General features: G+C 39.6%; 2 protein-coding genes across 9 annotated transcripts in view; both read left to right on the forward strand.

The window, feature by feature from the left end:
* LOC138745979 (protein kinase C and casein kinase substrate in neurons protein 2-like) overlaps positions 1 to 11,474 on the forward strand; it is a 68,620-nt gene extending 57,146 nt beyond the window's left edge. For all 4 annotated transcript variants that reach the window (XM_069903610.1, XM_069903609.1, XM_069903611.1 and 1 more), the window contains 2 exons: positions 919 to 1,106; positions 2,527 to 11,474. In XM_069903610.1, the coding sequence (XP_069759711.1) occupies positions 919 to 1,106; positions 2,527 to 2,639 (301 nt within the window). In that variant the 3' untranslated portion in view covers positions 2,640 to 11,474. The remainder of the gene's footprint in view (positions 1 to 918; positions 1,107 to 2,526) is intronic.
* Positions 11,475 to 16,301: 4,827 nt separating this feature from the next.
* Positions 16,302 to 27,211, forward strand: part of arfgap2 (ADP-ribosylation factor GTPase activating protein 2) — a 45,331-nt gene continuing 34,421 nt past the window's right edge. For 3 of the 5 annotated variants that reach the window (XM_069903628.1, XM_069903629.1, XM_069903632.1), the window contains exons 1-2: positions 16,303 to 16,523; positions 26,220 to 26,338. In XM_069903628.1, the coding sequence (XP_069759729.1) occupies positions 16,455 to 16,523; positions 26,220 to 26,338 (188 nt within the window). In that variant the 5' untranslated portion in view covers positions 16,303 to 16,454. Of the gene's footprint in view, positions 16,524 to 26,219; positions 26,339 to 27,211 lie in introns of all 5 variants that reach the window. The other 2 variants (XM_069903631.1, XM_069903627.1) reach the window with 2 other exon arrangements.

Here is a 27,211-nt window from a genome sequence, read left to right on the forward strand (position 1 = left end):
ATTCAACTCAACCTAAGTGTTGAAGTAGGACTTTCATAATGTTTATTTTATTTCTCAGGCTACTTCCTTTGCGACCTGAATGTATCCCCTCCCCACTTGTAGCTACGCAGCCTGCTCCAAAGTAATGGCTAGTCACCCTCCACCTTCTTTGTACATTTTTCATCATTCAGTTAGATCATATTGTTTCACTGTTCCTTGATGCCTTATCATTTATTTCAGTCTTGATTGCTAAAATCTATGATCTTTTTGGGACTAAAAAAAGCAAGCTATTTAACTAATCTTTTGTGTGTAAAATAGGGTTCCTTATTTCATTCAAAAATCACTAAAATTGTGCTTTTTTCAAAAAAAAAAATCCTGAGTTCTTTCACTGAGCTTCACTGAATATCTTTTGCAACCACTTTATCATTTTAGAAGGCAATGTTCTATCAGGGGCATATATATTTCTGCAATTATTTTAAGAATTAAATTTCTATATTGCCTTCCATTAAAGAAGTCAGACTGTGCTGCCCTCTGCCTTGAGGAATGCATACACCTCATCCTACGTAATACGTTTTCATTTTCTGTTGTTGATCCCGAGAAGATGTATTCAAATTGTGTGAAAATTTAAAAACATGCTCTCAGGCCTGACAACGTACCAATTTTCATGACTTTCCTTACAAAGTCTAACCCATAGCAATAACCATACCTGCTTTTCTCATCAATATGGCAAGAAATTGCTTAATAAATGTGGACTTATTCACTGTTCATGTCAAAGAACAAATACTTTGCTCGTTCTCTGATGATCTGTTTAGCTTGCTTTTTAATGACATTGAACAGTTCACTTTTATATGTAGACAGTTTAAATTGCTTTGATAAATGTACTAATTTGATTAATGGTTATTGCAAAGTAGCGTAATTTTATATTTTCTTTTGTCACAGTGTTAGCAGTTATGAAAATAACCCAAATTACACAGAGTGGTCAGACGATGAAAGCAATAATCCTTTCAACTGCAATGAAACAAATGGTGATAATCCTTTTGAGAATCATTCAGCAGAATCAGAAGTGCGAGTACGAGCATTGTACGACTATGAAGGACAAGAACACGATGAGCTTAGTTTCAAAGCAGGTGATTATCTGCCTATTTCTAAATGTAAATCTGAATAATTTTATTGTTGAATTCTAAAATAATGACACTTAATGTTTGAGGATTATTAGAGTATCTGGTATTACTTGTATTCATATTGTTTATGGTGAGGAAAAAGCTCAGGATATAGAAAAGCTGTCGCTTTTTCTAAGTGACTTGCATGCTAGGTCAGAGTCAGAGGCCAACCAGGCTGTTCAATATTTGGGATTCTGAAGAGAGTCAATCAAATAGATTTCTACCAATTGGAGAACTTTGCCAGGTTGAATGAAGAAAATTATTGGTGTGGTGAATGGAATAAAAATAGAAGAGGAGCTAGAAAGGCTTGACAAAGAGCTCAGGCCTGAAACATCGATTATGTATCTTTGCTTCTTATGCCTGCTGTGTGACCTGATGAGTTTCTCCAGCACTTGTGTGTATCACACTATAATCACAGCATCTGCAGACTTCCTTTAACTAGAAAGGCTGGTATTGCCTAGCAATTTTCTCTGTTTGACGGTGCTAAGCAAACTAAAATAGCACTATCTGCATATTATACTCCCCTTCCAAAATTTGTTCCGTGTCTTGGTGTTAGATATCTCATGCAATGCTGCCAATTAGCTACTTTAAATTAATTGCGTCCTGGGTTTCTGAAAGAATTTTGGAAATTATAACACTGCTGACCTCAATCTGCTTTGGATGGTGAGGAATCTCCAAAGAACAGGAGAACTTCAGCTCTTGTACTCTTGTTCAAAAGAGGAGAAAGGTATTCCTGGTCTATTTTTTAAAATAGAAATGGTTGGAAACATTTAAAAACAACATTTCTGGGAGAAATAAAAAAAGGCACCTGGACAGAAGTGACAAAAATATTTTTTTTAATGTAATGGAGATTTGTTTAAGGAACATATAAAATAATGGTCAGTCGGGTTAAAGTTCGCAGAGTTTAAGGTCATTTAGCAGCACAGATGCTAAACTGGTGAGAGTATAGGAAAAAGTTCTGGTGAATTGTTGTTTCAAGATGGAAGGAAATGTATGGGGTTGAGTCATTGAAACACTGATATACATTGATGAGGGGGAAAGTCATAATTTTAGAATTTGCTATTGGAATGAAACACGGAAGCTTGTAAACAGTGAGAAAAGAGATAATAGAATTTAAGACAACATAGGCCAAGAGAAGAGGCTTAGAATATGGCAAATAAAATCTGTGCAAAATGGTACCATAAAAATTGCAAAAGAAGTGAAAACCAGGAGGAGTCATTAAAGAACTTATGTTAAATCGTCTGTAACAAATTACTCCTAATTTTTGCATTGTAACATTTACTGCGTGGATGAAATCTGAATTCTTCAAACTAAATTATTTTAGTGCAGGGAAATGTATATTTCTTCCTGTCATTAAGTATCACTTATTTTTATCTTTTTGAAACAGGCGACGAACTGACAAAGGTAGAAGATGAGGATGAGCAGGGTTGGTGCAAAGGACGACTAGAAAACGGCCAAGTTGGCTTGTACCCTGCCAATTATGTTGAAGTCATCCAGTGATGTAAAATATACCACAAATGCTATATCTTGCAGTTAAATACACAGTTACATCAACTTAAAATAAAAGTGTATTGTTGTAGAGAATGTACAAATTCATTATATTAAGCACTATTGCTTCGGTTTGAGGAGAATTGTTTTTTTTAAATCAGTGAACAATGCATTTTCGCAGGATCAGGTCTTCTGAAGTTCAGGAAAGGCTTTGTGGTAACTGTGATGTTGGTCTTAAATATTATCTGTCAATGCAATTTTAGTTTTCAAAGACATAAAGATTGTAGAAATGGATTTTAATAACTTGCCTTATGTGACTGCTGAATACTAATTTTAAATATTTGTGTTTGCTTTAAGGCAACGTTTCTAACAAGTAATTCCCTTCAATTTTTGAAAAAAAATGGTTTATTGTCCATCGTTGATTTTATTTGTAAAATTAATGATCTGAATATTTTCCCATTGGTTATTTTAAATATTTAATCTTGAAATTCTCCCTTCATAGAAATAGCATTCTATTAGATGCATGAGATACATACAGGTAAGAAATGATGGCCTCATGCTCTTTAATTTTCCTTAGTAATTACAAATATTTAATCATTTATACTTCCTGCACCAAATATTTAGGAGATCAGTGAAACACTGGGATGTGTTTTAGTTAAGTACTACTGCACTTGTGGCTTGTTGCTTTAATGATGATGTATCATAATTGAAAATGATACAGCATTAAATGTAAGCATTCCACAATATGAAAATTGTGGATTTTAATCTGGAATCAGAGTACAGGACTCTTTGGCTTTTCATATTGATGTAATGTGCTTTTGCTCCTATCCAGGGGCTTTAGAAGGGAGCAGCCTGTAAATGGTGAAGAGAATGTATGCCAATGTTTCAGTTATTTTCGATTGTTACTACACTGGTCTACATATTTCTCCTATCTGTAGAATTTTGAAACTTTTAAAATCTATGTTAAAATGCAGCTGTCCTTCATAGCAAAGACTTCAGAACCCTTGTAATGTTTAAAAGTTTCAAAAATTCAATGTGAACAATTAATTGTGGACTTTGGTGAATGTTTTCTGGTGAGATTCTGCTTTGTAAAATCCTTCCAAGTAGTCTTCACTGCTAGAACTAAAGTAAAAATTGTATGCAGAAATAATAATGTATACTTTGGATTTTGAATGCATTTCTGGGCATCAGGGAGTGCAGAGGAACATTAAAACTCAAAATTTTTAGATAAGTACAGGTTTATTGGAATACACCGCATTATAATTAAACTAAATGGTCGCTTTAAAAAATTAATAGTCTCCCTGTTGCGTGTTTGATCATGTGAAATGAATGTATTAAATACTGCATTGTCATTTAATTCAGTAACATATTGACCAAGACTTAAAAGACTTTTCTCAAACTTCTTAGTAAAATCTCTAGTCAGTGGGTTTAATCTGTATCTTCATTGCAGACTAGTTACAGGTGAAATCTTTGAGATTAAATCCACCCTTTGTCTCCAATATTTTGAATATCTAATAAATTTAAAGAAAATCAAAAACTGCAGATGCTGAAATCTTGAGTGAACAAAGAAATGCTGGAGGCAGGTCTGAAGCAGCCATGGAGAGACGTGGTCTTTCAACATTTCAGTTATTCCCTTTCTCAAGTCAAAATAGGAAGGGGTGGTATAAAATATATAAAGGGAGCTTGGGAGAGACCAAGATATAATAAGGTATTGGTCAGAAGGAGAGGTGGGAGGCTATTAGTTTATTTTTACAAGACTACTTATTTTTACAACTTGGAGGTTTTGATTTGCTAAAATTCAGAGCACTTTCAGATTGTCACAAATATTGGTCATATTATCATTTCAAGGTTCATTTATTTATCATAATAATAAAAAGTGTCATGTTATATGTAATTTCTTTTTGCCTTCTGCAAGACAGTCAGATTCACCTCCTGCAGGAATTGCCTAAGCACCTCTTAATCTTATAGTTAGACTTACAGAGAGAGAGAGAGAGAGAGAGAGAAGCAAAAGAGAGTTCCCCCCAGAGTCACCGAGTATCTGTAGATTTGCCTCCAGCGCTCCTGCAGCCATAGTCCATTCCAAACCTCTGGCAATCTGAGGTCCAGATCCGAACCTCTGACTTGGTCAGGAACCCTTCTGCACCCTCAGCACTTCTTCGCATCCCAATTCTGATATCTGGTACCCCTCCAGCCAGTTCGACCCAGTCTCCAGCAGTTCACAACCCAGCGTGAGTCTCCTGACAGCAGTCTCCAGCAGCCCACAGTTACTTGAGAAAATATTTAGTGACCAAATTTAGTATCTTTTTGAGACTTCAGTATGCTTGCAGAAAAGTTTTATTTGGTAGTAAGATATTTTGTACAGCACTCTGAATAATTATTGAAGATAATCAAGAGTGAATTAGTCAAACAGTATGAGAATTGAGATGATGAAAAGAAAAACTATCTGACCATAGGGATACTTTGTGAACAGGAATAGTGAGTCCATCAAGCTCCTGAAGCTTGCTCTGCCATTAAATAGCTTTACCACTGATCTAATTGCAAACTTAGCTCTGCATTCAGTCTACCTCAGTGGTTTTCAAACTTTTTCTTTCCACTCACATACCATCCTAAGTAATCCCTATGCTTGAGGTGCTATGTAATTAGTAAGGGATTACTTAGTGGTATGTGAGTGGAAAGAAAAAATTTGAAAACCACTCTTTTAATCATACCTAATTGATTTGTTATGTGCACAGTTTCATAATTGAAAAAGAAGTGGGCCAATGACAATTTTTCTCAAGCAAAGTATTTCAGTAACAATTGCATCTACTAGAACAGTGGTTCTCAACCTTTTTACCTCCTTTAATAATTCCTTACTAATCACAGAGCACCTAAGGCATAGGGATTTCTTAGGATGGTATGCGAGTGGAAAGAAAAAGTTTGTAAACCACTGGTGTACCTACTCATTATCAAAAATCTATTTATTTCTGCCTAAAAACATTCAAAACCTACAATTTAAGAGAGAATTTCAAAGACATTCCCCCCCCCAAGTTCTATATTCTATCACGAGGAATATCCTATCTACATCTATCCATTTGGGACTCTGGATATAACATATCTTAGTTGTCTCCTTTTGCTCTTCTAAAGACCAAGAGATAAAAACTTAGCCTTTCCAATGTTTCCTCAAAAGGCAATGACCCATTCTAATTATCAATCAGGTACCACCCTCCATTGGTGTCGCTCTTTCCCTCATCTCTCTATCTCCCTTCAGCTCCCCGCTCCCTTTCCCTTCTTCTCTTAACAGTTATCCTTAGCTCCACCCCCCCTCTCCCCTATCACTTTTCAACTTCTTCTACCCTCCACCTGTATCCACATAGCCTCTTGCCTGTTAGCCTGTGCTCTTCCTGCATTCCCTTCATCTCCCCCTTCCAACCCCACCCCAACCCTACTTGGGCATCTAGTTGATTTTTTTTTCTTATTCTTGACAAGGGGCTCAGGCCTGAAATATTGATTTATATTTCCTGCCTGTGGATGATGCATGGACTGCTGATTTTCCCCAGCTCTCTTGTGTACTACAGCAGACCTCAACATCTGTAAATCTTCTTGTTCTCTATCAATCAGGTAAACCTCTGAGCTGCTACCAATGCTATCTTCCAGGTGTGATCTGTCAATAATGTATAACCAAGACCCCCCCCCCCCCCACCCCACTTTAATGTTGTATTCTGTTTTCCCAACAATATATCATAACAATCTTTTTGGCATTCCATATTACTTGGATCTCCACGATATCCACATGCCAGTTCTTTTGTGTATATGCATTAGTATCCCCCAGCTTTCTCTGCATCTCAGGAGTTCTGTAATCTCTTACTGTATAGATTTTCATTTTTCCAGCCAAAATGGAAAATTACCCCTTTTTTACATCAATTACAACAATGGTTTTCAACTTGCATACCACCTTAAGTAGCACCTATGGCATAGGGATTACTTAAGGTGGTATGTGAGTGGAAAGCAAAAGTTTGAAACTTTTAAAATCTGTGTTACATGATTTACAACAACTTGGTCCACTTACTGCATCTTTTATACTTTGTTGATCCCATCTTTCTTCATAATTTTCTATTTGTATGTTATAAGCAAATTTAGTAACTATCCCTTCAGTGTCATCATCCAAGTGAGATACATAAATTACAAAAGGTTAAAGCTCAGCACTGGTTGCACATCATTCATAATATGTTGGCAACCAGAAAAAGTCCCCTTTATACCCATTCTGTTTCAGTCCATTTTCTATCCATGCCAATGTTTTTGTACTCATTTAGTTTTCATTTCTGCAATAACCTTTGCTGCATCTTTTTAAAAAATTGTTTGGAAAATTAGGGATTTTTTAAAAATGTGGATTAGAGGCTGGGGAACAAGAAGCAACTCACACCATGAACAAGGTGTCAGATGATTATAAGCTACAGTGAGGCTTAAGGTGGTTTTAAAAATGTAGATGAAGATCTTGAATTCATAATTTGTGTATTTGAACCAGAATTGACAGTGCAGAATTGAATCCGGCATTTAAATGAATGATCTGGGGAGACTTGTACAGCGAGCGCTGAAGAAAAGAGTGGTATAATTTTAGGAATCACACACCCACACCCCCACCCCTTCAGAGAGAAAAACAAGACGTTTCATCCATTCCCAATATTCATGCAGTTTGGTTAGCACAATTCAGAAGCAGATTGTATACCTACATAGTTAATCATCTGGTGAAGTTAATGAAATCCAGGGGCATGTAGGTTGTAGTTATAGACAGATGGTTGATTTGAGTTTATTGCGCATACTGAATGACTGCAGTAAAAATGTACTGCAAAATTAAAACTTCATGGCAAAAGAAGATCAAAACACGGGAAACAGCTCCTGTTGGTCAGTTTTCATCTGCAAAGATCTGAATATAGAATTAATGTTTCATATTTGACTCTTTATTGTAGCCAGTCAACATCCCCTCCCCTCACCTACCACCAGTACCATTTGTGAAGGAAAGACAATTCCAGAAAAATACAAGGTAGTTTCATCCTTTTTTTTTCCTCTTAGATCCTGGCAACTTGGGCAGCACACAATTAAGTACAGTTTCTGGGTGCTCTGAATTCTTCCATGGTGTTAAAACTGAATGGACATAACATGAGTTCAAATTCTCTGCATTAAACAAATCGCTTTACAAAAGACATAGTATTACTGGATTGTATTTGCACTCTTGCAAATCTCAAAATAGATGCTGAAATTGGTAAATCAGTCACAATCAATTTTCTGGTTTCTTAGTCCCTTAATGTAATACAGACAAATTGAAAAGTCATTTATTTTGATTCGTTGCAGAGCTTTTCTCTCGTATTCTTCACAGTTAAGTCAATTTTGTAGTTTTAATCTTAAATGTATTATTTAAAGATAAGAAACGTGTTCTTTAATAGCAAATAGATATTGACATTGATTTTAAAATCTGTCAAGAATGGTGCAGTAGTCATAATATGAATGGTCAGTATTGTTGATAATGTCATGTTTATGGTTCAAGTGTGTCAAGGATACATTGATACCATGGACATAGTAATACAGATTTTCTGTTCGGTTTCACCACAGACCTGAATGAAACAGTTTGAAGTTAGAAGTGTGGATGAACTATCCTCTCTAAACATGCACATTTCTAGTTGTGTGGAAAAAAAGTCATTATTTTGTGTCACATCCAATAAAAACTCATGCAATGGAAAGTACTTTGTTAGGTGTGAAAGTGGTCAGAAGGATGGACGGTTATTCATTTCAGACTATTACAGGAGAAATCAGTTACAGCCAATAATCATTGTGCAGAATTAAGAAGCAGTAATTTCCCCACATTGTATTGACTTTCACCATTTACCCTTGCCTCATATCTCTTTTAAAACTTTCCCCTCTCACCTTTAAAGCCATGTATTTTAGTATTTGAAATTTCTACCCCAACACTCCTGTCTATGCCACTCATTTTATATATTAAGTTGCTCCTCAGCCTCTGATCCTTCAGAGAAATCAAAATTTGTTCAACCACATAATTAAAAAAACATTTATGAAGTTTAAATGTTTTAAACAAAAAGTCAAAAGAAATCAATTTCCCCCATCAAAAGTTTGATTTTTCAATGACAGAGATTTATGCAACACTGATAAATACCTGAAATAATGGACATTGTTGAACACATTAATATTGAGGTACAAAGTAATCACTCTGACATTAAAAATTATACTGGAAGTGTATTATGATGCTGTAGCAAATCAGAAAATATCCTCACTGAAGTACAGTTTTTTGGGCAATTTTATATGCTGCATATTCTGTAACACTCAGAAAGGCACATTACAGAACAGCTAGAAAAGTTGTCTACCAATAACAGAAAGTGTGCAAAGAGGAGCCCAAGGCAAAAGATTACATTAATTTGATTCTTAACATTTATTGTAGATATTCAGTGTCTGCCCCATGAAAATGCATCTCCAAATGACACATTTGGAGGAGAAAAGTTAAAAAAAAATTGGAAGCAGCAAATCAGGTTGCATCTGCAGAGTCGAGCATCTGCAGTTACATTGTGTCAACAGTTCACAGCTTCAATCTTATTCTTACTGCTTGATGTCATTAAATAATATTTATATAATGGTTTTGATATGCAGGAACAATAATTAGCCATATTCTTGTCTAATATGTTCTTCATTTGCACTGAAATAAAGTTTATTTTGGCATGAAATAACCACAGGTGAAAAGAACACCGAGTACTGTTTGTAAAATTCCAAATATTAGTCAGTGCAATGTTGGGTGGGGAACATGAAAAGATCGGTTGAATGTATTTGCAATGGAATTTTCATTTCAAAAGCACTGTCAAGACCAACAGAATTGCACATTTTTATTATAATAAGGCAAATTATTCTTAATCCCTGCAGTTTGCATAATTGGAAAAATGTATGCATGTCTGTTTGGGTTGTAAAGGAAATGGAGAGCTGAAGCAAACTACCATTTTATTGCCTCCACTTGGAATTCAAATTCCTCTCATGAAATACTTAACAGGAAGAACTTGCAAGTCTTGTGGGAAGTCTTAAAGCACTGAAAATTAATTACATGCCTTAAAAGTACGGCACTATTGTTATATTGACAAACCTGAAAGCCAATTTCTGAACAGCAAGGTGCCAGAATGATTAAATGAGACATTTAATCTCATAACTACTGTATATTTTAATGTGCAAATATAGTTGGGGATTTTTGTACTACATAAATCAAGTCATGGAGTAATTAAGATAACACACTGGTGGCTTGATTGTTGGGACAATATTGTTTCTGTAGCAATGCTTCTGTGCAAGTTCTGGTCCCTGAATGTTTTGGAAGATTCAATTAAATATCCATAATCTATCATTTTAAAATTTAGATTGTAACTCCTGAATCTACATTGATGGAGCGAGTAGATGCTATACATTCTGGCTATTCATCCCATCGGATGATGATGGTTCCTTTCAGTCAGTTTATGGGGTTTCATATGAGGATAACCCACTTCTGAGAAAGGAACAGCTTGTGCATGAATGAATTTAGGTGAGTAGGGATTGCACAGGTCCAGACCCACCCTCTCGACATTGCTTCCCTGATCCAGCGGAATGGTGAGGTCCAAGACGGCTGAGGGAAGTTCTGTTGTGTGAATGGCTTCAATTCAAGGGATGCCCTTTCCATGCTTCACAGCATGTGTTTGTTAGATGGCCATTGACCCTTCAAGAGGGTTCGTCCACCCTTTGACAGGTCTTGTTTTTCATCTTGCAGGGTGTCTAGCCACCCTCCACACCAGGAAAACCTGGTGGGGGAGCCAGTTTAGTCACCAACCACCTGACCATGCAACAGGTAGTACTGCGTTACATGGGTTACCAGTAGCACTCAGACGAGTGGCCTGACAACATGCAAACTTGCAATTTGTATAGATAGACTAAATATGAAAATCCTGTTCAGTATTTGAGGAACTGCAGATTCAGATACTTGGTGCATGTGGTTGGCCAAGGAGCCAATGGTGTGAAGCAGTCATCAGTGGGCAAGGACTGAACATCTCCAAGTCATAATCCCACCTAAAAGTAATGAAAGAATCTAATTTGTTAGGTATCACTGTTCCTGTCTCTGACCTTTGATTTGGCATTTTTGTATATTTAATTAATTGGTAAATAAAGGATTATTAACTTTAGCTTGTCTTCTACACTTCAATAGGTGTCAGCATATTATTTACTATCAAAATGTTTTTGAATGAATTGAAAAATGGTGTGCGACATTATAACCATTCCTGATTACTCAATGTCTTCATGCTTTCCCCCAGTCTTGATTCCATTAGTACACCAACTTGTCTCTTTTGATGAAAAGTCTACACTGAAACACAGTAGATGTGAGCAATAAATAAATAGCAAATGTAGAGGTAAATATATTTACTGGAACAATCAACAATTTATGTTATTATGCCTCATTGCAGATCTTTGAATCTTAGTTTTTTTTTTCTCTGAGTTATCACTACAGGTGCTGGGTTGCTTCTTTAATAGTCAATATGTTAAATATGGAAATAGCTGTTACATACTGGATAAAGTGCTTTGAATATACTAGGAATCTGAAAAGGAAACAAAAAAAAATGCAAGTAATGGCTTGTGTTGCAGCTTCTGGGAAAGAGCACACTTTTAATTCTTCCAACTTGTTCTACAACTCAGGTTGTAGCTGGCATGTAGCTACAACCACTCCAAACACTTAAAATTTTCTATAAATTGGCATGATTGAACTTTCAGATAAGTTCCTTTTTTATTTGTTGCCTGATTTCTGTATGGACAAACAATAGACTTTGTCTTCTCTGTAAGCAACACACTTCCCAACCCCACCCCTCCATCTTCCTCAATTATAGACTCCATTTCCCAGCAACAATTGTTATGTTAATTGATCTGTAATTGTGATTTCCACCTCTCTAATTAAATAGCCAAGTGATTTGAAATTTTCTGATGCAAGAAGAACATTGCTGAATTGAGACTTTGAAATACCCTTTGTAAAACAAAGTTATATGATCTAAGATGAAAACAGGGCTTGGAAATTTGTCACTTTTTGATTTCTCATTATTGTAATTTTTGTTCGTTTTAATATCTTCCGACCCCAATATGTTGATCTTTTTCAGTACATGACAGTGACTGCTTAAATGTTGAATGATCTATTGTATTGTAATGTAAATTTCCAATTTATTATTTGATCTGAATAAAGCTTTATTTGCATAATGAAAAACACTGCTAACCATTGTGTCCAAAATATTTTGGTTAGATATTTAAATTGTGTGTGTATGTGTTTACTGACATATACAATGTACAGATGCATTGAAATTCTTACTTGCTGCAGCCATATAGGTATATAAGATACTCCAATAGTGAAATATAGTAAAATGCCATGACAGCAAAAGAGGTAATAAGGTAATAAATATTCAGGGATAGATGAATTTTCATAGAGTGAAACAAGAAAGTCTGCAGATACTATGATTGTAGTAAATACACAAAAATGCTAGAGGAACTCAGCAGGTCATGCAGCATCCATGTGGGGGGGGGGGGGGGTTAAAAAAAGTTACCAATGTTTCAATTACCTCTTGGATAAGATATGAGCAAAAACCAGGTAGGCACCTAAATAAAATAAATATTGACAGTTTAGATAGTGCAGGAAAAAAATAAACTATAGTAGTGTGGACAGATCCTTGAGTAGTTTTAGTTAGGGTAGTATAGAGAGATTCAAGAACCTGATTGCTGATTGGATAGATACTGATAGTGAACCTGGAGGTGCTGGGTCTTGAAAGTAGCAGTAAGAAGAGATTGTGATGGAGGTCATTTATGATGTTGGTAGCCCTCAAGGCAGCACTGCATAGATGTAGATGTTTTCAATCGATGGGAAGTTAGTGCCTGTGATGGACAGTCATGCTTGCAACTTTCTGCAACCTGTGTTCCTGGCCACTTGTTTCCAAAAGAGGTTGCAATGCCTCCCCTTCCTTAAATCTGCAATAACCTCCATAATCTGGTGACATTGAGAGCAAGATTGTTATTTTGGGATCACACAACCAGATTCACAATCTGTATCCTATATTCTGTCTCATCATTCCCAGTTATTCTGCCAGAATGATGGTGCCATCAACAAATATATAGATTGCTTTGGAGCCAAACTTGGCAACACATTCATGAGTAAAGATTACTAGATTTTAATTGATGATCAAAATTTCAGATCCCAAAGCCTTCAATGAAACAAAGGGTTCAGACAGAAAGGTTGACTGCTTCCACAGATGCTGCCTGCTTTGCTGTGTCTTCCCAACATTTGCTGAGATCACAAGGTCATTGTGAACAGCTTTGAGGATTTTGATTTTTGTGGACTACCACATTACTAAAGAAAAATTGAAGATCGTGGTGTACAAAAGACCACAAAATGGACTCAATTATGAAAAGAAGTTTGTGTTATTCAGGAGTTAAAATGAGTATATATGAGAGATACACAAGTGATTCCAATGAGGTGTAGCCTGGCTGCAAATTAATTGACCAACATTTATTGATTCTCAGTCAGGAAGGAGTTTTCATAGCTAATGTATTCAGTTAGTAATTTGCATACCTTGATTATGATTCATGAGAGAGAGGTGTTAGTCATGCCACGAGAGATATTAGTCAGTTGTGCAATTAATTTTATTAAATACATTTTGGCAAACGTTTTCCACCTATCATTTGGAGAGAGTATTACTGGGCTCCATTTTATTTTGATCATATCATTTTAATGATTAATGCCAGTTGTGAAATTTTCAGAACCCTACTTTAAATGGGATTATGAAATGTGGTTACAAGAATGTCAGATGAAATTGATTTTGTTATCAAGGGGACTTGCATCCTTTTAGGTAAGGGTTTATGAATACAGGACACTAATCTTTCACCCTAAGTTATATTATTACATTCTACAATATTTATATTTTGTCAATATGGCATCAATAATTCTATTTCCAAACACTCCATCAGCAACAGGACAGAGATTACAATGGACAATTTTTTTTCAAAGGGTTTGTTTCCGCGGGAAAAAAAATTGTGATTACAATAGACTTCAAACTGAATACAAAGATAATTTCAGATTTGTTTTACCATGTAGGAAGTTGAAGAAACATTAAATGAACATTTATTGAATTTAGCAGGTTTAATCATACAATGATACTGATACATTGCGTTAGTTCAAATGAAAAAAATATTTTACCGCTGATTTTCATTTGAACTCAGCATCAGATGCCTCTCATGTCAATGTCCAGCAATAGCCAGCATTAATGGATTCTAGTTTCCCTGATACTGCTTTTCCATGGTCTCAATGTCATGGTGAAATCTTTCGCCATGTTTGTCACTGACTGCATCAAGATCAACAGAGTGCTGTCCAAGTGTAAATGGAGAAAATGAATTTAAATGACATGGTGCACTCCACGGTTTTGAATGCTTTAAGTGGTCAGGAAATTACAAAATATGTTATATCTTTTAAAAAAAGATACATGATAGGAAAGTTACGGTGATTTTCAAGACCAGCAGCTTAAAATTCATATACACCCAAAAGTACCTGGCTGTCCCTGAGAAGGTTGATACTGGGGGTCTCTGTTCTCAGTGCCTGGACGTCCATGAGAGGGTAATGCCAGGGGTCTCTGTCCTCAGTGCCTGGCCATCCCCGAGAGGGTGATGCCAGGGGTCTCTGTCCTCAGTGCCTGGCCGTCCCCGAGAGAGTGATGCCAGGGGTCTCTGTCCTCAGTGCCTGGCCGTCCCCGAGAGGGTGATGCCAGGGGTCTCTGTCCTCAGTGCCTGGCCGTCCCCGAGAGAGTGATGCCAGGGGTCTCTGTCCTCAGTGCCTGGCCGTCCCCGAGAGGGTGATGCCAGGGGTCTCTGTCCTCAGTGCCTGGCCGTCCCCGAGAGGGTGATGCCAGGGGTCTCTGTCCTCAGTGCCTGGCCGTCCCCGAGAGGGTGATGCCAGGGGTCTCTGTCCTCAGTGCCTGGCCGTCCCCGAGAGGGTGATGCCAGGGGTCTCAGTCCTCAGTGCCTGGCCGTCCCCGAGAGGGTGATGCCAGGGGTCTCTGTCCTCAGTGCCTGGCCGTCCCCGAGAGAGTGATGCCAGGGGTCTCTGTCCTCAGTGCCTGGCCATCCCCGAGAGGGTGATGCCAGGGGTCTCTGTCCTCAGTGCCTGGCCATCCCCGAGAGGGTGATGCCAGGGGTCTCTGTCCTCAGTGCCTGGCCGTCCCCGAGAGGGTGATGCCAGGGGTCTCTGTCCTCAGTGCCTGGCCGTCCCCGAGAGGGTGATGCCAGTCGTCTCTGTTCTCAGTGCCTGGCCGTCCCCAAGAGGGTGATGCCAGGGGTCTCTGTCCTCAGTGCCTGGCCGTCCCCGAGAGGGTGATGCCAGGGGTCTCTGTCCTCAGTGCCTGGCCGTCCCCGAGAGGGTGATGCCAGGGGTCTCTGTCCTCAGTGCCTGGCCATCCCCAAGAGGGTGATGCCAGGGGTCTCTGTCCTCAGTGCCTGGCCGTCCCCGAGAGGGTGATGCCAGGGGTCTCTGTCCTCAGTGCCTGGCCGTCCCCGAGAGGGTGATGCCAGGGGTCTCTGTCCTCAGTGCCTGGCCGTCCCCGAGAGGGTGATGCCAGGGGTCTCTGTCCTCAGTGCCTGGCCGTCCCCAAGAGGGTGATGCCAGGGGTCTCTGTCCTCAGTGCCTGGCCGTCCCCGAGAGGGTGATGCCAGGGGTCTCTGTCCTCAGTGCCTGGCCGTCCCCGAGAGGGTGATGCCAGGGGTCTCTGTCCTCAGTGCCTGGCCGTCCCCGAGAGGGTGATGCCAGGGGTCTCTGTCCTCAGTGCCTGGCCGTCCCCGAGAGGGTGATGCCAGGGGTCTCTGTCCTCAGTGCCTGGCCGTCCCCGAGAGGGTGATGCCAGGGGTCTCTGTCCTCAGTGCCTGGCCGTCCCCGAGAGGGTGATGCCAGGGGTCTCTGTCCTCAGTGCCTGGCCGTCCCCGAGAGGGTGATGCCAGAGGTCTCTGTCCTCAGTGCCTGGCCGTCCCCGAGAGGGTGATGCCAGAGGTCTCTGTCCTCAGTGCCTGGCCATCCCCAAGAGGGTGATGCCAGGGGTCTCTGTCCTCAGTGCCTGGCCGTCCCCGAGAGGGTGATGCCAGAGGTCTCTGTCCTCAGTGCCTGGCCGTCCCCGAGAGGGTGATGCCAGAGGTCTCTGTCCTCAGTGCCTGGCCGTCCCCGAGAGGGTGATGCCAGGGGTCTCTGTCCTCAGTGCCTGGCCGTCCCCGAGAGGGTGATGCCAGGGGTCTCTGTCCTCAGTGCCTGGCCGTCCCCGAGAGGGTGATGCCAGGGGTCTCAGTCCTCAGTGCCTGGCCGTCCCCGAGAGGGTGATGCCAGGGGTCTCTGTCCTCAGTGCCTGGCCGTCCCCAAGAGGGTGATGCCAGGGGTCTCTGTCCTCAGTGCCTGGCCGTCCCCAAGAGGGTGATGCCAGGGGTCTCTGTCCTCAGTGCCTGGCCGTCCCCGAGAGGGTGATGCCAGGGGTCTCTGTCCTCAGTGCCTGGCCGTCCCCGAGAGGGTGATGCCAGGGGTCTCTGTCCTCAATGCCTGGCCGTCCCCGAGAGGGTGATGCCAGAGGTCTCTGTCCTCAGTGCCTCGCCGTCGCTGACGGCCGTTCAGTCTCTAGTGCCGCCGTTCCGTGTGCAGCGGCTCGGTTTTCGTGGCCGGCTCTTTGCGCCCTGGGGGCCGGCGCCCGCGTCCGCCAGGATCAGCGGCCGCTCCACGTCCCTCCTCCCCGGGCCGGAAGTGTGACGTCTCCAGCCGCCGCCGCCGCCGCCGCTCAGCCTCGCTGCAAGATGTCGAATCCGGCCAAGCAGGACATTGTCTCGATCTTCAAGCGTCTGCGCTCGGTTCCCAGCAACAAGGTGAGATCGGCCGGGGAGCTGGCGCCTGGGTCGGCCGGGGGCCGCGGCGGCCAATTCGGCGTGGGCGCGGGGGGGGGGGGGGGGGGGGTTGGGGGGCGGGTGAAGGCGGTTGCGATCCCGGGCTGGAGTGACACGTCGCACGGCCCGACTGGACTGGGCCCCGAGCGGGCCGAGGGCCACGGCGGCTTTGCGCGGGAATCCCTGCCGGCCGAGGCGCGCATTCGCGGTCAACGGAGCAGGGCTGCGGGCGACCCGCACTCCGCTGTGGGCCAAGAGCATGGCGTTGACATGGAGTTGGTGGGGAGGTTGAAACGTGCACAGGTCTCAGCCGGAGTTATCATCTCCAGGGCCAAGGATCTGCTACTGTCCTGGCAGGCGAGGGACCTCCTCGGTCGTGCTTGACCCTCTCCTCTCAGATGCAGTTGAAACTGAGGAGCGAACGCTGGGGAACCTCTGAATAAAACTAATGCAGGTGCAATGTCATTGTCTGAGCCACGAAATAGTTTATGGAATGGAATGCTGTGCTTCGGTGGCTTCTTGGCAGATTTCCCCAGGTTGGAGTGGGCAGATCCTTGAGTAGTTTTAGTTAGGGTCGTCTAGAGAGATGCAAGAACCTGATTGCTCCTCCTCCTCAGCCAAAGTTGAAAATGATGGCATAGGAGACAAACTTCTTGGGGCAAAGGGAATAGCCAGGATAGATCTTGCCCATCTGGGGTGGGTGCTCATCCTCCATACTGGAGAAGATAGGAGCAGGAGGAGGTCATTCGGCCCTTCCAGCCTGCTCCGGGCTGATCTTAAAGTTCAGTACCCCGTCCCCCGCCTTCTCTCCTTGACCCCTTATACTGAAGAAATATATCTAATTCCCTCTTAAATAGATTCAATGAACCTGCCTCTCTGAGGCAATGAATTCCACATTCCATAAAATTTGAAAAATGATCGATGTCTTGAGAGGGTTTATTGAACAAGAAAACCGCGCTCAGTTTTAAAGTGTGTTAAAAGAAAATGAAAGCGTCATCTTTTAGGGAAGAAGGCACTCTTTAACTGTATTTTCTTCACCGTATAGAGAATGTGGAGTAAAATTTTATATCTTACTGATTCGAGGTTTAAAAGTAAAACCAGCCTTTAACAGTTTAACCTGTCAAAAGATAGTTTCACACAAACAAAAGATCATCAGGCATTATAATAATGCATTGAATTACTAAACAATATATTTAATGCTTTTGACTAGGTTAGAAAGGGATGCAGGTTTGATCTCACTCAGTTTTGGGATCAGGTTCAAGTGAGTTGTTCGCTAAGCTTAAGCAATTTCTTGAAAGGAAAAGAACAAGTGGAAGGATAATCATCTTTGATCCATAACTGCTGAGTTGGAACAGCATTGGCACAGAGTCAGTTTACCTTATCACATTTGATGGCTCATGACTTCAAGAGAAAAAAAAACGATCTTTTTTAAAATAAGTATTCAGTTTGACAACATTGATTTACTTGGCCATTTTTTTGGAATCTTCTTCCAAGGAGATGAGTTGGAATATCATCAGATGAAAATAATTTTGCTGTGATTTTTACAGTACATTTTGGCTGAACACCAAGGCGATTCCTCAGGTGAAATGTTTGTTTTTTGAAGTATTGATCAGAGCCATTCTGACCATAATGTCTTTCTATGCTGTCCCTATTTGCCTTCCTGGCACTTATCGCTCTATGCTTTTCTTACCCAAGTACTTATCCAAAAGCCTTTTAAGCATTGTAGTTGTGCCTGCTTCCACCACTTCTATTGCCACCTCAGTCCAGATGTACATCATCCTCTTGATCCTATCCTTTTGATCTTTAAATTTCTCCCTTCTCACCTGAAATCTGTGCCTCAAGTTATAGAATCCTATGTCCTGGGAGGTGGGGGGGGGGGAGATTCTGGCTATCTATCCTCATAATTTTTTTCAACCTTCAGATGACCATCTCTCAGGCTTCTATGTTCCAATTAGAACCATGGAACCATAGAACATTACTGCACAGAAACACACCTTTCAGCTCTTCAAGTCTGTCCAAAACTATTTTTCTGTCTAGTCCCACTGACCTGCACCTGGTCCACATCCCTCCAGTCCGTGTACCTGTCCAAACTTTTTCTTAAATGTCAAAATTGAGTCTGCATTTAACAATTCAGCTGGTAGCTTGTTCCACTCTCCAACCACTCTCTGAAGAAATTGCCCCAATGTTCCTCCTCAACTTTTCCCCTTTCACTCTTACCCATAGCCTCTAGTTTTCTTTAAATCTTACTTAACCTCAGTGGAAAAAGCCTGCTTACATTTATCTATTTATATCTACAGGTATGCTCTATCTAAACCCATCATAATTTTGTATACTTTATCAAATCTCCCCTCATTCTTCTCTGCTCTGAGTCCTAACCTGTTTCGCCTTTCTCTGTAACTCATTTCTTTAAGTTCTGGCAACACCCTTGTAAATCTCCTCTGCACTCTTTCAATCTTCCACTAGTTAAGTGACCAAAACTGCACACAATACTACATATTGGGCCTCACCAATGTCTTATACAACTTTACTCTAAAACATAATGCTTTGATTTATGAAGTCCAGTGTTCCAAAAGACCCTGTCTTCCTGTGCCACCATTTCTGGGGAATTATATAATCTCTATTCCCAGATCACTCTGTCCTACCGAACTTCTCAGTGCCCTACTATTTTCAGTGTATGTCCTACCTATGCAATACCTCACATATGTCTGCATTTAATTCCATTAGCCATTTTGCAGCCCAGTTTTCCATCTGCTCCACATCCCTCTGAAAGCTTTGAAAACCTTTCTCATTGTTCACTACACCTCCAATCTTCATCTCATCTGCAGACCTGGTGATCCACTTTACCTCCTTATCATTCCAAATGATCTTTGATCCCAGCACCAATCCTTAAGGCACACCACTGGTCACATCTCTTCAGTCAGAGAGGCTATCATCCACTATCACTTTTTGGCTTCTCCATAAAGCCAATGTTTAATCCAATTTATTACTTCACTATGAACACTGGGTGATTGAACCTTCCTGACTAAAATCCTATGGGACCTTGTCAAAGGCCTTACTAAAGTCCATGTAGACAATTTCCTTCATCAACTTTTTTAGTAACATCCTGGAGATTGGTTAAACATGACCTACCCCACACAAGCCATGTTGTCTATTCCAAATCAGTCTCTGTCCATCCAAATACATGTATATCTGATCTCTTAGAACACCATCCAATAACTTACCTGACATCATGCTCCCTGGTCTATAATTTCAAATTACTTTTAGAGCCTTTTTTAAACAACATGAGCAATCCTCCAACACCTCATTTGTGGCTAAGTTTTTAATTATTAGTTCCAAAATAGCAGATGGAACTGTGAAAGGATTGGTTTGAAAGTTTATTTAATTTAGTTCTGGTCATTATAAAGAGCTTTAATAATTGAAAATATTGGCACAAATGGGCATTTGGAATTTGACTCCCATAATCGTGTCACCTAGTGCTGACAATTTTTTTTCCCCTAAACTTTATTACTTTTATCTAACAAATAATAAACGATGACCTGTATGAAGGATAATAAAGGTGGTGATTTTGGTAATACATTCCCCATTTAAGTTCTTTCAAATTTAATTTTGAATAGATCCAGAAAGACCAATAACTTGGAGTTCCTTATTATTGAGAATTAATAGAAGTTGGTTGTTAGGAACTTAACAGTCAGTACCTTGATTAGAGCTCACTTCAGGAAAAAAAACATTCAGTTAGAGGTAATTTTAGTAGCATTGGCCTAACTCTTATGTTCTCAAAATTTCTGGAACAAGATTGGATCTAATTCAATTTATCGAGACTGTCCAATACTGTAGATTTTGAGTCGGTAAATCGGTGTTTAGTGTCATAATAGCAATTTGTGAGGGAGTATTCCAGATATTGATAAAATGAGCTAACAGAATGGGTGGCTTGGAACACAACAGCACAAAATAGACCCTTTGGCCCATGATGTTGTGCTGACCTATGTAAATCTACTTAATAATCCAATTCTTCCCAGGCTCACGCCCATAACTCTCTATTTTTTGACAATTCTGCTTTCCGATCATTCACCACTGAATGTCTCATCATTGTTTTCTCCCTTTGAAACAGGATTTACATTGCATGCACTTCAAAATAGACAATACTGGTAATAAGCAGGGTAAATATCAGTTTCCATCAGTATATATAAACCTAATTTTAACCAGTTATAATTTTGCTCAGAGTTGAGGAAATCTGATGAAAATATGTATCTCCCCGCACACTTCTGTGGGTTAGTTAGAAAAAAGGAATTATTTGAGACCGAGTAAAAATCCAGGATGAAGTCCATCAAATGGTCAATATTTGTTATTGATGGTTTGGAATAATCATAAATAAACATATATAAAACAAACATATATAAAAATATAAACATTTCAATCTCAGGGCATTTACATGATAGTGGCCCACACATATTCGCAGACAACTGAGTTAGGTCACTTAACCAGTATACTAAAAGAGTCCTTTGTCCTTTCTGCCAAACAGGTTGAAGTATAGTCTTGTTTATATATGTTAATGATGTCTACAAATACCATTGTATGTAACTGACCCCTATATATCACACCCAGTTGGGGAAAAAAATAACAGCTGAAGATTAAATTTGTTCATTGAAACAACCATTATAAATGCAATTTAAATGGTGGTCATCGCTTTGATCTTAAGACACCAATGACAGAGACTTATTTTGTCAGCTAAGGAGTGACTCAAGGAAACTTTAAAAAAAGGTAGATGCCTGGAAAATATTGTTATGAAAGATGAGCCTCAATAGTATAATGTGTTACATGAAATATTGTAAAAGGCATCATGCCGAATGTTATTTTTGGAACTAAAATGACAGCTGCTCAGACCAGGAAAAGACGCAGCAGAAACTGTATCAAGTTTTTGCTGTCTTAATAATTGTTAAAGTAGAATGTTGCAATACAGGGAAGCGATCAGACCATTGTGCCTGAGCTATCTCTGAAAGAGGTATCCATTCAGTTTGATTTCTTTTTCCTTTTTTTCAAATATTCTTGGGTGATCTTTATCAAAAGCTGTCTGCTTTCATTAGACATCCTACTCATAGCTTTCTAACAACTCTGTAATTAGAAAATCCAACTCTTTTCATTGTTCTTTTCACATACAGTATTTAACATTTTTATGTTTTTCATGCAATGTAGGAGGCCTTTAAACCCATGGAGACTTTGCTAGCTCTCTCGTTAATATCATTTCTGCCATTTATTTCCTTGTAACATGTTCTTTCGAATATGCTCATCAAATCTACCTGATTTTGCTATCTCCGACTTGTACCAGAAATATTTATAGAACCCAACTTTACCACCAATTCAGCATGTCTTTGGAATGTAGGAGGAAACCAGAGCACCTGATGGAAACTCCTGCAGTCACTGAGATGAATCTGCCAGATGGAGTTTTGAATCAAGCTTGGGTTACTGGAAATAATTTTCTCTTAATTACAGCTTCCATCAAATCTTACTATTTGTGCTTCAATGAAAATAATCCAGCTTCCTCAATATAAATCAATATCTTAAAGTAGTATGCCTGTCAGGGGATGTCATTTTTCTAATGGTATTCAAACCAATAATTTTCATGTTTAACATTACCTCTGTTATTGATCTCTATGCCCCTTTATAAAACTAAAAATATTGCATCTATTTAAAGTAAGTTGATTTACTCTATTTAGAGTTATTAAATTATTCTGTTTGTGCTTCAAAGACATAGGATCTTAAGCTTATGCACATCTTTTAGTTTCATAATTAATTCATTTATCCTTTTTTTCCTTCTTAAATGTATAACTCAAATCTCTTTATTATGTATTTCATCTGATAGCTCCTATCTACTCCTATCTGATTTTCCTAAGCCATGTGCCCCTAAATGATTGATTGCCATTTATAGGTCAAAATAATAACTTCTGTTTCTTGTACACAGTGAAGTGTGAAATATGTCTCCCATTTTCCCACTTACTTGCTGATTTCTTACCCACTTGAAGTGGGAGTCATTAGTATATAAATGCTGTTAGACAACTCAACAGTGTCGGACATCATGAATCAGCATGTCATTGGGCCAACACCAACCATCAACTCTCTATTTGCAACAATCCTACAGAAATCCTATTTTTATACTCCTTGCATTCTCATCAACTTCCCCTCGATTCCACCACTCACATACATTGAGGGCAATCTACAGTAGCAAGTTAACTTTCCACTCATCCAAACATTGAGGCAATTTACAGTGGCCAATTAACCTACCAATGCTCACATCTTCAGAATATGGGAGGAAGTAGGAGCTCTCAGAGGAAATCCATGCCATTGCAGAGAGAACGTGTGCTCTCTAGATGGGTCAAGATTAAGTCTAGATCACTGGAAATGTAAGACAGCAGTCTTTTCCACATGGTAGAAGAATCTAAAACTGGAAGCCATAGGTTTAAGATGAGGAGGAAATGGACGGGACCTGTGGGTGAACCTCTTCCCATACAGGGTGGTGCATATATGGAATGAACTGCTAGAGGAAGAGATTGAGGCTTATACAGTTACAACTTCTGAAAAAAATTTGGACTGGTCCATGGATATGAAAGGGTTAGAACTGCCCCCATAAACTCACATTCCACCTTAAGCAATCCCTATGTCATAAGTGCTCTGTGATTAGTAATGGGTTGGCTTAAGGTGGTTTGTGAGTGGGAAGAAAAAGGTTTGAAAACTACTGTTTTAATCGTCCCTAATTGACTCGTTATGTGCATGATTTCATAACTCCAAAGGAAATGGGCCGATGACAATTTTCCTCGTAACAATTGGGTTTAGAACAGTGGTTCTCAACCTTCCCTTCCCACTCACATACCCCCTTATCACAGAGCACTTACAGCACAGGGATTGCTTAAGGTGGAATGCGAGTTTGGGGGGCAATTTGAAAACCACTAGGAAAATGGAATTAACTTAAGACTAGCTTCAGTGCTTGGTAATCGTTTTGTAGTTTAGATGGCATAAGGGCATGCATTATTCCACATGTCAAATAAAGCTCCTGTATACTGTTACAACTACCTCCCTGCTTTTGAATTTGTTTTCTCATCTCAGTTGCATTCTTCAAGACATTGCCACTTACAATTGCAGCATATCCCAAATGATTCTTCAGTTTTAACAGATATTTGATCTATCTTCTAATAAACCAGAGGATTAACCGGTTTTGATCATATTTATCCCATAATCGGAACTCCAATTTACATAATCTTGTAATGGTACCTCTGTGGCTTGATTATTCAACCCTGACACTCGAGCAGTACTCTGTATCTTTATGTACTTTTGTCAGATTTCATTAAAAGATGCTAACAGTAAATACCCAAACAGATATGTTTAGTAGGCCTTTAGCTATTAGTCATATGTGATGGCTGCTACTATTTTCATTTGAAGCATTCTCCATGTGTATCATAATGCAAATAAATATTAAGCCATTATTATTGGCCCATAACATAAATTGCATAAGCTACGGTTCTCTCTGAGGTTGAATCAGGCTGTTGGTAACCATGGTGTCTTGATGTTCAGCTGAATTTCCATGCCTGTTATCTTTTCACCACTAGCAGAATGGAGCATGTAAGTTGCATATTAAGATTTGATTGCTGGTTGGTGACATCTATTTCTTTAGTCCCTCTGTGATATGCAAGTTCAAGACAGGAGTTGTATTGTTGCTCATTGACTGCAATTCACAGAGACACACTTCAGCACCTCCTAGCTCTTTAATGTTTAGAGTCAGACAGCAACTGGGCCTTCGGTCCAATTTGACCCTGCCAATCAAGTTGCCCATCTGAGTTAGGGGTGAAACACAAAAGTCTGTAGATGCTGTGATTGTAGTAAAAAACAGAAATGAGACTAACTCAGATGGGCACAGAAATGCTGGAGGAACTCAGCAGGTCTCAAAGTCTCCATAGAAGGTAAAGATATATTAGGGACATTTCAGGCCTGAAACATAGGTTATATTATCTGTACCTCCTATGGACATTGCAAGACCTGTTGAGTTCCTCTAGCATTTCTGTGCCCATCTAAGTTAGTCGCATTTCCCTGCACTTGGTGCATATTCATTTAAACCATTCCTATCAATGTACCTGTCCAAATAGCTTTTAAATGTTGTAATTAATCTGCATCTACCTCTTCCTTTAGCAGCAGCTTCCATATATACACCTCCCTATATGGCAAAAATGTTGCCCCTCAGATCCCCTTTTAATTCTACCATTCTCACCTTAAATTTATGCCATCTAGTTGTAGATGCATTCTTTATATCAGTCTTCATTAGCAAAAATCGATGCATAGATGGGCTAAAATTGTTAAAAGGATTATATCTATTAATTGCACTAAATTACCTAGTCCAGTTGGGATGCATCCCACGTCCCTGAGAGAAGTAATTGAGGAAATTGCATATGCCTTAGTCATAATGTTCCAAACATATAGATTCAAATTTAGTGGTTATGGAACTGGAAAATGTGTAAATATAGTAGAGATAAGACAGTCAGTTTAAACCTCGGTGATGGAGAAAGTCATAAAAGCAATAATCAGGGACAGAATTCAATCCAGATTGGAAAAAAATACAAAAAGAGCAGTGGTAGCATGTTAAGAAAATTGGGAAATAACAGAAAAAAAGTGTAAAAGTGAAATATTTCTCAGACTGGATGCAAGTACATTGCAGGGTTCTGCAGGGATTTTTGTTGGGGCACTGCTTTTCATTGTGGAGTTCTGCAGGGACACTGCTTTTCATAATAAATATATTTATGGCTTGGATGGGTGTCTCAGGTACAATTTCCAAATTTGCAGTTGACATAAGATGTGGAAGCCCAGTGAACTGCGAGGGGAGTAACAGAGATCAAGAAGCTAGGTATAGAAGAGTGTTATATCTTGGCCTGGAGATAATATATTTTTAAAAAGCTTGCAAGAACTAGCTTTGAAATGATTTTAAAAAGTGAAAGCAATCCTAGGTTACATTAATGAATAAATATTCATGGTAAAATATTATTTTGGCCATAATTGAAGTATATTGGGTCATGCATTTCATAAAAAATGTAAAAGGTTGAAAGAGGATGAAGAAGAAATGTATTAAAATAGGAAATGAGGTAATTTATTTGAACAGAGAAGTTTTACTTGAAACAGGTGGTTGAGAAAAGATCTGTTGGAGAGATTTTAAATCATGAAAGAGTAGAGGGAAACTTTTCACACTGGCACACGTCAAGGACACTTGAATGAAGATGATATGATTATTTCTGTGCCCAGGGAGTGGTTAGGCTTTAGTGTTAGTTAGTAGTAGAGGCAGATTCACTGGTAAAATCCAAAAGGGAGCTGTATAAATATCTGAAAAGAAAAATAATTTATGGAAAGATGTCAGGAAAGTGATGCAGGCTGTATTGCCCTTACAGAGAGCTGGTAAAGACTTGATGGACAAAACAGCCACTCTCTATGCTTAACCTTTCGTTGATTCTGAACAAGCTTATTGAGGCAAAATGCCATGTATGTCTCATGTTTGGAAGGAAGGAGGAAATAATTCTGAAGACCTCTCTACTATTCATGTTGAGCTGGTTCTTACTACTTTCCATGAGAACATCATTCCGAGGCTTTATGAAATATTACTGCAACTGTCCAAATTAACCTTTCTTCTTTGGCTTGGCTTCAATTTTTCAGGCATGCTTTGACTGTTCTGCCAAGAATCCTAGCTGGGCAAGTATTACCTACGGTGTCTTTCTATGTATCGACTGTTCTGGAACACATCGATCGCTTGGTGTTCATTTGAGTTTTATCAGGTACTATAGCTTCTCGAGTGAATATCATACTGGTTGTATGGAAAGCCTTTGTCTCCTAGAGTTACTTGGATGTTTGAGTATGCAAATATTAATGATTTTACATTAAAATATTTGTAAAATATGAAAAATTGTGTATCCACTTTATTGATGAAATTTCAGTTAAAACATAATGGCATTAAAAGCTTGACAAGGTAACTTTGAAACTGAAAGTCAGTAAACGTTCTTAATGATCACAACCTATGTATGAGATCGTAAGATATTGGAGCAGAAGTAGGCCATTCGGCCTGTCAAGTCCGCTCGGCCATTCCATCATGAGATGATCCATTCTTACACTTAGCCCCACTCTCCTGTCTTCTCTTCATAACCTTTGATACCCTAGCTATACAAATACCTAATCAATCTCTGCCTTAAATGCATATATAACTGCCTGTGGCAGCAAATTCCAGAGGTTCACCACTTTCTGGCTAAAGAATCTTTTCAATGGACTCCCTTTTACCCAGCAGCTGTACTCACTTGTCCTTGACTCCCTTCCATGTGACATTGCCACATCTACTCCGTCCAGGCCTAATTCAGAATGCTTCTACGAGGTCCTCCCTCATCTGAACTCCAAAGAGTACAGTCTAAGAGCTATAAAACATTCCTCATCTGCTTATCCTGCCATTCTAGCGATCATTCTTGTAAATCTATCAGCCCTCTCCAACGCCAGCACTTCCTTTTGTAAATAAGGAAACCAAAACTACACCATATTCAAAGTTAGGACTCACCAGGGCCTTATAAATTTTCAACATTACATCCCTGCTCTTATATCCTATTTCTCTAGATATGAATTCCATCATTGCATTTGCCTTCTTCACCACCGTCTCAACCAGGAGG

Source organism: Narcine bancroftii, chromosome 11 (assembly GCF_036971445.1).
Source record: "Narcine bancroftii isolate sNarBan1 chromosome 11, sNarBan1.hap1, whole genome shotgun sequence".
NCBI classification, from domain to species: domain Eukaryota; kingdom Metazoa; phylum Chordata; class Chondrichthyes; order Torpediniformes; family Narcinidae; genus Narcine; species Narcine bancroftii.